We start from the raw sequence: 12126 nt of genomic DNA on the forward strand, positions 1-12126 counted from the left end.
CTCTGTTCTTGCCAGTTATAAAAAAGTACAAAGACTTTTTTCGTAATTAAGTTGCTGCATATGCAGAATATCCAGAAACATCGCTGAGATGTGCTGTCTGGCTCAGTGGCTCTGAACATCACATATTATGGAAAGTGATCCATCTTAAGCTGTAGTTTTTAAGCTCGACTAACCTGATGTAGGTGTGTTTGCTCACACAGCTGACTTTTCTCACATGGTCTGGTGCAACTTTGAAGGATATAATGGATTTACTATTGGTGCACTGTCAACCTGATGTATAATAATTAAAGATGGAGCTCAACTGCATGCTAGATTAAGCTGAAGAATAATCTGTCACTTGTTGTTCTTGCATTTTATCTCACTGCTAAGTGTTTACTTAAATCATCACTATCAGAGACTTTGCAACCACCATGTGATAAAACCAAATGGATGACATCAGCGCCCAAAACGCAACTTTCTGTTCAGCGTTCTCCCTTTTGTGGTACTGTTTTTACCCATGTGACCAATTAATTACAATATTTATTCCCCTATGTAGCAGAAATACAAATCTTAGAAAAATATCGCTTAAATGGCTTTTAAGGTCACAGAGGACACTATCCAAGTGTTTTCAGTGGTGTCTAATTATACAAAACTGACCCATAAAATAAATAGCTGGTGTAAAACATTTCATAAAGTAGTATCTGTTTTGAAAGAGTTCTGAGAACTATGCTGCTAAATATCTATCCATTCATTCTCTTCTACTTATCCAATCCAAGTTCATGGTTCTGGCTAACATACACACACACACACACACACACACACACACACACACACACACACACACACACACACACACACACGCATACATACTGTATGTGCGTGTGTAATGACCTCTTTCCCTTGTTTTAGTAGCTGCTGGGGTGTGGAGGAGGGTAGTTGGACTAAGATGAGAGAGTGACAGTCGGAGTGTGACAGAACGGAGCAAACACCTCCAACGTGTGTGTATGGAAATATAAATAAGCACAGAATCCAAATGTGTGTGTGTGTGTGTGTGTGTGTGTGTGTGTGTTTGGGGTCTGTGTGGGGTCTGTTTTCCTTGTGTGTTTTGTTGAGTTTAGCTTCCCTCGTCTCATTATTCCAGATTTGCTCTCGCTGTGTTTCCCACCTGTTTCCTCTCTGCCCCGCTCTCCCCTGTGTATCGTCTTTGCCAGAGCGTACTGTTCAGTTCACCAGCATCATTTTGTCCCATGGTCTTTGTACCGATGTGTCTCTTTGCCCTGTGTCAGTTTATTGGTTCAAACTTGGGTTCTGTTTTGATTTCTGTTTTGTCTCATGTTGGTTTTCAATCAGTTCAATAACGGGCTCGCCTTTTGTTAGCCTCCATCTGCCTCTGCGTCTGTACCTTGCATCCTCCAGCAACACATACTGACATTTGGCCCACTCTTCTTTGCACAAGTGCTTTAATTCAGGCACAATAGAGAGTTTTTGAGCATGAATGTGTGATGGTCCTGGGTTTTTGACCCTGTCTTTATCTTTTTCGACTTTCAGATTCTGTTCATTATTAAATATCTTCCGTAATTAATTAAATCCCTTGAGTTTCAGTTTTCCTGCCATCATTTCTTCCCCTGTCTAATGTTTCCAGCTAACCACCCACCAGCTGCAGTGATAGCTAGCCACCTTTCTGAGCCTGCTTTATCTGTTTTGCCATCCTCAAAGAGCAAATGTGGTCGCTGGTAACGCCTCGGTAAGCCTGAACACTGCAGCAGAAGTCAAGCACCGAAGGTCTTCCCACCTGGGTCAGTCAACCAGGCTGTGGCTAGCTCTGAGTGCAATCAATGCTAGGTCCACTCTGAGGTTCCGTCCTGGATTGATTAACACAAAGACTGAAGACACTAAAGACAAGAGCTGCTAGGTGCACATTGTTTTTGTAGCTGTGTCAGTCAGCACTGGGCCCACAGAGTGTTTCGCTGCTAGGTCCCAGTGAGAGACTGAATGTGGGCTGGCAAACCCAGAGACTGAGCACACTACACCTGTCCCAGCTGCGAGGGTGAGGGCAACCAGGCCACAGCCTCAACCCCAGCCTCCAGAGCTGCCTGTTGCCCTCTGCAGCCCCAGCCTCTGCAACCAAAGCATCCTGGACCAGCCTTTCTGCTTGCATCTACTGACACCAGGCTTTTCGCCATTGTTGACAACAATGAACCTCCTGAGGTATCCTGTCAAAACGTGAAAGTTGGTATCCCGACTTGTGCCATACAGATGATAGAGGGGAGAGTATGATAGTGCAAGGATAGAAACTGGAGCAAGGAAATGTAAGTAAGAGTTAATTTGAAGTTTCTCACAAGGGAAGTATAAAATGGACACACCGCTGAATAGATTAACTAAAAGACAAACACGGGAAAATAAAAAAAAATCACATAGAAATATAAATTCTGGGTAAAGAACAGAATTCATGGTACCATCAATACAGAAAGTCATCTAGATACTGAAACCCCAGTCTGCCATCACACTACCAGCATCAGGCGTGACTGTTGGTATAATGTTCTTTGTGTGAAATGCTATAATGCTAGTTTTATACCACATGTAATGAGACTATATATGTATGTGTGTGTGTGTAGTCACTTGAGGTACTGTAGTACTTATGTCATGTTTACCTTATAATAAAGGACAAGTAAAATATAAAGTACTATACTCCAGACTATCACAGCGAGTAAACATCTGGATCAAAACAAAAGGAAAATGAACTTTTGCCTACAATTGTTTTTTCTTGCCTCGCTCTGCTTCAGGTTTCAGGTTCCTAGAAAGGCAGTTTTCTGCCACCATCGGGGGAACGAGCAGCCCCTGAACCCCCCAAAACAAATGAAGTTGAAAACCCACCGAACCCACCAGCCCGTCTCGGCTCCCTGCACTCCTCTCGTCTGCTCTCCCTGAAAGCCCCTGGGAAAAGGTTGCCAGCCCCCCACCACATCAACCACAGTGCTCTGACATGCCTGTCTTTGTGCACATCAAGGGGAACTCAGCTTCAGTTTGTGTTGCTCACACCAGGAGTCAGATGAGTTGCTTGCAAAAAATACAGCCACACGGAGAAAAGCGTTGGTTTCAGTTCATGTGCCTTTGATTTGATTTCAGTCTGAGGTCAGATTCAGGCTCCAGAAGATATCTGTTCAGAAATGCCATTTTTTCCAGTTGTGTCAGTGAGAACTTGCAATGGGGAATTCTGACAATTTTGCTGACAATTTGGCAAAAAAGTCAAAGAAATTTCAAAGTCTTCTTTGTTGTTAATGACAGTCGAACTCTTAAGCAGTGACTAACATACCTTAGATACAAAGGTAGATAGGATAGATGATAGAAGATGTTTTCATCTTGTACATTTAATTACTCTTTGTGGCTGACATTTCCAGACAAACAAGGGTATTCATCTTGTAAAATGATAAGCAATAGTGTAAAATTGAGAGGTCGTGTGGAGTTTATGAGATATGAAAAGCGTGGTACTTTTCCCAAGTAAGTTTCAGAGAAACAGCCGAGAGTTCGTCATGCCCACAGGGGGCACGCTGTTAAAAGCTGTACAAACAGGGCAAGCTAACATCTGGGCTAATTATAATCTGCATTTGATCAAGTGCTGTGGCTTCTACTAAACTTACATGCCATCTGCACATATGCTGATTCTAAGTGTTTTTTATGAATAGTAACATCTTGAAGCCTGTAAGTAGTACAATTTAAGAATTTTTCTGCTGTCAGTCAAGGGGTTTGAACATTTTTGGGGCTAAAATTTGGGCAAAGATTCAAGAGATTCCGCTTTTGCTTAGCATTCGCACATGCAAGCTGTAGAATGAGCTGTGAAATTCTGATCTATTTCTGTCTGTGCCTTCAGTTTGATTGGTTAATGTTTTTCTCTCTTCTGTCACTCGAAATAAGCCCGATCTTCCCTGGGAGGGTGTTTTTATCAGACGTGGTATTTTTATTATGATCAAGATAAATGAAGAACTGATTAGTTTATGATACTGATTTCTGTGATATCAGTACAGATAAAGTAGATTATTTTTTTTCCAGTCTTCTTTAAGCGTTTTAGAGAATAGCAGACATAGATTATGCTGTGCTGGGTACATAAAGGGTAAAGTACTTCCCCTTCAGTTCAAGGAAGGTAGGCTGTGTTTGATGTACAGTGAAAAACACTAGTTTTTGCCTTTGCCATATATATGCATATTTATTTATTACTTTTCTTGTAGATTGTAGATTTGGTTCTGGGAACCATAATTAATATAATTTGGGATCATTTTTACACCGAAAATGTCACATGTTTGTAAAGTGTGTTCAAATGTTGGGGTATTTGTAAACTATAAGAACTTGTACATTTCCATGCTGGAGTTTAGTTTGGCCTGTTCAGGCGTTTGGCAAACTGAGACAAGTAACAAAGAAAAACACAAAAAACAGGGGCAGCAGATGCAATTTATATGATAAAAACAAGTCATTTTAGCCAGTTGCTAGGTGAATGCTAGGCAACGAGATGGTGTCATAATATATCCTGCATAATTCAGCTTTTGTGGATATGAAACTAAAACAGTAGGAGTGTCTAAATGGTAAAAAAAAATGGATCAGATGATTGCCAAGCAACATGATGACATAGCTGATGTAGATGAGAACCCTCAGGAGTCTAAAGACGTACAAGGAGGAATCGTCTCATGAAGCACCGAAACACATACAGTGGGGCAAAAAAGTATTTAGTCAGCCACCGATTGTGCAAGTTCCCCCACCTAAAATGATGACAGAGGTCAGTAATTTGCACCAGAGGTACACTTCAACTGTCAGAGACAGAATGTGAAAAAAAAAATCCATGAATCCACATGGTAGGATTTGTAAAGAATTTATTTGTAAATCAGGGTGGAAAATAAGTATTTGGTCAATAACAAAAATACAACTCAATACTTTGTAACATAACCTTTGTTGGCAATAACAGAGGTCAAACGTTTACTATAGGTCTTTACCAGGTTTGCACACACAGTAGCTGGTATTTTGGCCCATTCCTCCATGCAGATCTTCTTCAGAGCAGTGATGTTTTAGGGCTGTCGCCGAGCAACACGGACTTTCAACTCCCGCCACAGATTTTCTATGGGGTTGAGGTCTGGAGACTGGCCAGGCCACTCCAGGACTTTCAAATGTTTCTTACGGAGCCACTCCTTTGTTGCCCGGGCGGTGTGTTTTGGATCATTGTCATGTTGGAAGACCCAGCCTCGTTTCATCTTCAAAGTTCTCACTGATGGAAGGAGGTTTTGGCTCAAAATCTCACGATACATGGCCCCATTCATTCTGTCCTTAACACGGATCAGTCGTCCTGTCCCCTTGGCAGAAAAACAGCCCCATAGCATGATGTTTCCACCCCCATGCTTCACAGTAGGTATGGTGTTCTTGGGATGCAACTCAGTATTCGTCTTCCTCCAAACACGACGAGTTGAGTTTATACCAAAAAGTTCTACTTTGGTTTCATCTGACCACATGACATTCTCCCAATCCTCTGCTGTATCATCCATGTGCTCTCTGGCAAACTTCAGACGGGCCTGGACATGCACTGGCTTCAGCAGCGGAACACGTCTGGCACTGCGGGATTTGATTCCCTGCCGTTGTAGTGTGTTACTGATGGTGACCTTTGTTACTTTGGTCCCAGCTCTCTGCAGGTCATTCACCAGGTCCCCCCGTGTGGTTCTGGGATCTTTGCTCACCGTTCTCATGATCATTTTGACCCCACGGGATGAGATCTTGCGTGGAGCCCCAGATCGAGGGAGATTATCAGTGGTCTTGTATGTCTTCCATTTTCTGATGATTGCTCCCACAGTTGATTTTTTCACACCAAGCTGCTTGCCTATTGTAGATTCACTCTTCCCAGTCTGGTGCAGGTCTACAATACTTTTCCTGGTGTCCTTCGAAAGCTCTTTGGTCTTGGCCATGGCGGAGTTTGGAGTCTGACTGTTTGAGGCTGTGGACAGGTGTCTTTTATACAGATGATGAGTTCAAACAGGTGCCATTCATACAGGTAACGAGTGGGGGACAGAAAAGCTTCTTACAGAAGATGTTACAGGTCTGTGAGAGCCAGAGATTTTCCTTGTTTGAGGTGACCAAATACTTATTTTCCACCCTGATTTACAAATAAATTCTTTACAAATCCTACCATGTGAATTCATGGATTTTTTTTTTCACATTCTGTCTCTCACAGTTGAAGTGTACCTCTGGTGCAAATTACTGACCTCTGTCATCATTTTAGGTGGGGGAACTTTCACAATCGGTGGCTGACTAAATACTTTTTTGCCCCACTGTAGATAGAGATTTGGTGCATGATAACAATGTGAAAACCCTTTTTTCACTTGTACTTCAACTAACCTTTGCAATGCTTTAAAAATAAACTGCCTCTAGTACCTTTTTCAAACTTGTTACTTTGGTTATTTTAGTTAATTCTGGTAACTGTATAGATGGGCGGGGGTGCGTCTTGTCTTTGGAAGAAGAAGAAGGAAGTTGAATAAGCGACACAGTGACTCAGCTATTTTGCCTTTATTTTATTTACAACATAATTTATTAATTATTTACATGATTAATTCCTTCTAAACATTTACAAAGTGTAGCTTACTTAAAAAAAATATGATTACACATAAAGTGTACGATTATACCATGTAATGGAAGGTTTTTTAAGGCTGAAAATGTTAGCTGTATGGGTTCAGGTATAATTTAGGGAAGAATAAAAAATAAAAATATAAACTAAAACTATGTGGGATAGGGGGACACCACATAAAACACTCCCACACGCTCATACACACGACAGGTAGGTCTACTGTGTAACTGCTACCTCAGTGTCTCAGAAGTAAAGGTTCAGATGTTCACATGAGAACAATGAGATATTCAAACTTTCCAGAGAATGCTTGGTGTATTTACAAGTACGCCCACATATATAGTCATTAAATCCAGCAGTGACACAAGCAAATTTCTCCCACATTAAATAAGGTTTCATCGTGACTTTGGCATCATGACAACTTAACTGATAGCCCCAAGACACCAGCTGATCAACCCTTTCTTTTATAATTTTACATTTTTATTTATTTATTTATTTTTGTTTAGGTTTGTATTTTATTGGGGTAAAAAAAAAACACAACAAAAACAAAAAACTCCTATAAAACGATGCTTACAGTGAAAATAACTCATTTTTTACTAATAGATGCGAACGGGTCAGGGCATTTTGCCACCTCGTGCCTCCAGTCAAACAATGTTCAGCAGCCTTTCAAAATCAAATCAAATCTCTTTGTGTCATGTCATCAGTCGATGGGTGTGAGAAAGTGAAAAGAGGACGTTGTCAGCTACAAGGACACAAGAAACACTTCAGCTGCGCAATACAGAGGTAAGAAGAGCAATTTATCTGGTATCCACTTGTTACTGTGTCATAGTTAATCTCAGCTATATTTTTCCACATTTCTATTTGCACCTAAAACATGACAAAAGTAATCATCTGGTGCACTGTGACATTTGTGCAGGATATTATTTCAGTACATAGCGAGGTTAAAATATTGTTACCTACTGTCACTCAGGCTAAAGCTAGCGGAAGATTTAGAGGCAACATTTTTTAGCAAGTTTAAATAAACTAGTTTTACATCCATGCTGTTGCCTCGCCTAGTTGTCTTTTCTGTTTTCATTTTCAGGATCTTCTCTTCCTTGTTAAATAAATGAAATTTTATAATGCTAAATTTCAGAGCTACAAATATTCGCCCCTTATGTGGTGACTAAAACAAAAAAGGTCGGTCACAATATGAATCAGTTGTTTTGTGCACGCACTTGTTTCATTTTGAAAATGTGCGAGTCAACATGCGAGGTCAAAATCCTTAATGGCGCCGCTGCTGTTATTGTTCTTAAAAAAAGAGAGAGAACATCTAAATATATTGTTTGCACTTCAAATAAAAGTATAAAAAGTAGCAGAAGTGTCAGTTTAGAAGATGTATGACACCACAACAGGGTTATCCTCACTGAGGGCTTTGTGCAGGTGGCAGGCTGTATTTCTTAAGGAAACCTCAAGCTTTGGCATTGTAACTGAACACGTACAGGTGCACGACATCTAAGTGCACGAGGCTCTAAAAGTGACATGAAAGAGTTGGCTTATCAGACTCCTGCAGCTTTCTGATACATGATTTTTTTTTGCCTCCCATCAGTTCAGTCGACACTCTGCCATGCCAAGATCGTTCCTCGTCAAGAGTAAAAGGACTCACCTCCTCAGCCCGTCTAAGGATGCCTTTAGACAGCAGTGCCTATCCCAGAGAGATGCTGAGGTGCCAGTGGCTGGAAAGGACGGCAGACGTCCTGAAGATGCTGCGCAGCCTTCGTCCCCCATCTATGGGGTCAAAGATTTTGCGGCCGAAGCCTACTTGCCGTGGAGTCGGGTGGCGGTCCGATCTCACAGTGACCCCACGCAGGACCGTTGGCCTTCAGGTATGAATATTTCTAGCATTGTTTGTGTATGTCTGTGTATACCTGAGCTTGAAATACTACCACAGTAAATACGCAATGTGTGTCAATGTGGCTTGTTATTTAAAACAATACCAAACGGATTCCGGTTACACCAAAGTTCTTTGTTTTTCTTGTACTCAAAGCCACAAAAAGAAATGCAAAAATGGTTCAGAATGATTCACACATCAATGAACTAATGACATTTGTATTCTCATTCTTAAAAAAAAGCCCCCTTGGAGAAAATAAACGCTCCTCTGCTGGTCTCGCCGTGGTTGGCAGACAGACACCAAGCATCTGAGAGAGAGCGAGAGCTGGAGAGACTGGTCTTCATGTTAGTCAACCACACATCGCACACTGACCTCAAATCCCCCGTCAGTGATTGCCCGCTGTGCGAGAAGGTAGGAGGCCTGTGGGTTGTGAGAATTATTAGTCTTTGCTGTTGATGTTCTTATCAGTGTCACAGAGAAAAAGAAATCACAAGTGGAGAGAATACTCTGAACCGCTTCATCTGTCTGTGCGTTCTCATGAGGAGGAATTTGAAATGAGTCCTGATCTCTCTAAAACTTTATTGATAAGAAGGTTTTGTTTGCATTTAGAATGCACGCGTTCGTATACGATCATAAGCTGTATGCTAAGTTGGAAGCTCATATCCAGAAAAATCTCTCTGCTTTTTGAATCAGCATCGATGACAGTCTAAAAAACGTTTATGCTGTTTAAATTGAACATCATTTGTAATCAGCTGTCCTGTTTCCTAACTGGAGCTGATGTTGGATTTTTGAGCTCACACTGATTTCAATAGTCTATAAAAAGACATAAAAGATTAAAAAACAAAACAAAACAGGATTTTGTTGTTGACCCTGTTTGTGTGAGCTGGAAATATTTGCTAATGCCCTCCTGGACAGAATGATACGGAATATTTGAGGATCTTTATAATAATTTCTAAATATGACAAATGTATTTTTGGCACATCTTATTATTGAACAGATGACACATTTGCTTATAACAGCGGTATGTGTTCACAAGTTTTAACTATTTATTGTGATTTCTAGCAGCATCGCAAATACAAAAGGTTTATTATAATAGATAATTAATGCAAAGCTGGCTGACGCCTAAGCCGCGTGTTCTCCAAATATTAAGAAAAGACCTTTTATTACCTTTATTCAAATGTTTTGCTGAAGATGAAATTCAATTTAAACAATCGAGGTGCTTTAACAGGCGCCGTCTGGAAACAAACGAAGAGTGAGTGCAGTGTTTGCAGAGCATGCTTAGAAAGCTGAAAGTAACAGTTCATGCAATATTGCATCAACCTACATGCGCCAGTCAGATGCAGCCTGCAAGGAATATTGCCATTTACTTTGGTTACTCACAAAAACAATTGCACTTTTAAATGATTGTGCACAGCACCACTGGAGAATTGGCACAGCTGTAGCTCATCATGTTTTGTGAAAGCTTTGACATTTTGGGAAATGAGATAGATGAGATAAGTTATAACCCAACGACTGGAGACGAGAAGGAAGCAGCCAGCCCAGCTCTGCCCTCGGTGCCAAAATCTGCTTACAAGTGCCTCTCGTTGTTTTATTATGGATCGAACAAATGAAATGCAACAGTACACTAACATTAGACACTGATTACTTGTTGCAATCGTATTTCCAAGGCAATGGCGTTTTGATACAAAGCAATTTTCCATACTGATGAGCTGTTTAAATTCCCCTTATTTAAATAGCTTCTCACTAGTATTCTTCTTCATTGTCTGCCTCCCACAGTCCCTTTCAGAAGTCTTAATACCAGGAGGTGGTCTACAGGTTTGTAATGTTTTCTCTTCTCCACTGGCAACATCCCCCACGGCCACAGACATCTCCCACATGCCCTTTGGCTTCAGAACAATCAGCAGCTATGGTAGAGCTAAGGTACAGTAGCCTGATAATACTCAGACTCATAATAAGCTGAACCAAGCTAATCAACATGGTTCTTAATAGCTGTGTGTTTGTGTGTATAAATGTGCAGGAGCGTAGTTTTGGCTGCAAGGTGTGCGGAAAGGTGTTCAAGCGTTCGTCCACCTTGTCAACCCACCTCCTCATCCACTCAGACACTCGACCCTACCCCTGCCAGTACTGTGGCAAAAGGTTCCACCAGAAGTCAGACATGAAGAAACACACCTTCATACACACAGGTGGGTGAACACAACAGTTTGATTTAAACCTTGCTCTTAAATGCTCCAGCTCTGAAAAAAAAAAAAATGTTCTCCTGCCCCCTTTTTTTCCCTCATCTGCTCAGGTGAGAAACCGCATGTGTGTAAGGTGTGCGGTAAAGGATTCAGCCAAAGCTCCAACCTCATCACCCACAGCCGAAAGCACAGCAGCTATCGGCCGTTCAGCTGCCCCCGTTGTCAGCTCAGCTTCCAGCGCAGGGTTGATCTACAGCGCCACCAAGAGACACAGTGTGGTTACGGGGACATGTACACTCAAACCTGAGCCCATGAAGCAAAGAAAGTAAAAGTGGGCAGGGTGACATCTGTTGTAAATGTAAAAGTCTGAAAAATATGCTTTTAGTAATAACATGCTTAGAAGGGAATAAAGGCAGACTGGTTAGCTTGAAGAACTCTACAGGGACATCTTTGATTAAAACTCCCAAAAGTCATTCACAAATGATGATAAGGTTATTTTCTAAAGATTTTTTGCAAAGCAAACGTGTTCCGAAGGTAATGAGATGTTATTTCCATTGCAATATAGGTGCGCCTGTGCGTGATTGTCCCATTACTGACTGAAGAGCATGCTTAATGTCCTGCTGCTGGGTCATGACACAGATGACTCACAGTGATCACTCACAGGATTCCCCTTGACTACTGCATGCACATGAAGTCTAGTTTGAATTTGCTTTATAAAAATAAAATAAAAACACTTTGTTACCATTTCAACAGCACATTTGGTAAAAGTGTTTAAAGTTGCAATATTGTTACATTAAAGTGGTCAGTCGCTTAAAAAAGAACAAAAGACATCCTTCCTGTTTTGGTATATCAGCCGCAGAGTTGTGTGCCTTATCTTTAAGCTAATTGAAGTAATTGGTGTCTTGCAGTTTAAAGCAGCAGCAATGGCTAATTGAGAAGAAAAACCAACAAAAATCACACAGGAACTGTTTTCTTTCTACACCAACCAGCCATCTATCTTAGCAGGTAGCTCCAAGACAGGCCGTGCTTATGTGAGCACATGTGTATTAAAGTGTACTGAAGATCTACCCAGAGTTCAAGTTTAAGAATGATCACATCCCACCCAGATGTCAGCAGGTTCAGCAGTTTAGTTACAAATATGAGACACATATTTGTAACACAGGCTGCTGGGCTGAATTGCAAATGTGCGTTTTCATATCAAAATGTCAATGTTTCTATGCAGCTGCTTTCCTGTGATGTCGTGCTTTAAACTATGACCATAAGACATGAAAGGAGGCTTCCATCATTAAAACCATTTTCTTTATCACATGAAACGAGAGCTGCTGAGTCTTTAAGCTCGGAGTCTGTCCCTACACAGCTCCTGTCCATGTCAGTCTTCCGTTAATCACGTATTATTTTTTTAAATGTATCAAATCGGACAATAATAAATATCAAAGTAGACTGAGAGCTCAAGTCCCCTGTAATTAAATGTAATTTCAGTGTATTTTATTTAAAACTACAATCTAATTATATTT

The 12126-nt window shown here is 41.0% G+C and overlaps 1 protein-coding gene across 2 annotated transcripts; it reads left to right on the forward strand.

Annotated features, from left to right (window-relative positions):
• Positions 1-7103: 7103 nt before the first annotated feature.
• On the forward strand, positions 7104-12025 carry LOC113021261 (zinc finger protein Gfi-1b). 2 transcript variants are annotated; one of them, XM_026165822.1, is made up of 6 exons: positions 7104-7351; positions 8154-8430; positions 8677-8846; positions 10212-10355; positions 10453-10618; positions 10723-12025. In XM_026165822.1, exons 2-6 carry the CDS (start codon positions 8172-8174, stop codon positions 10917-10919), a joined length of 936 nt encoding a protein of 311 aa, XP_026021607.1. In that variant the 5' UTR covers positions 7104-7351; positions 8154-8171; the 3' UTR covers positions 10920-12025. The 2 variants fall into 2 exon arrangements, with proteins under 2 accessions (XP_026021607.1, XP_026021606.1); XM_026165821.1 differs by lacking the exon at positions 7104-7351 and having other exon boundaries at positions 7942-8430.
• Positions 12026-12126: the final 101 nt, after the last annotated feature.

This window comes from Astatotilapia calliptera, chromosome 4, assembly GCF_900246225.1.
Source record: "Astatotilapia calliptera chromosome 4, fAstCal1.2, whole genome shotgun sequence".
Taxonomy (NCBI): Eukaryota; Metazoa; Chordata; class Actinopteri; order Cichliformes; family Cichlidae; genus Astatotilapia; species Astatotilapia calliptera.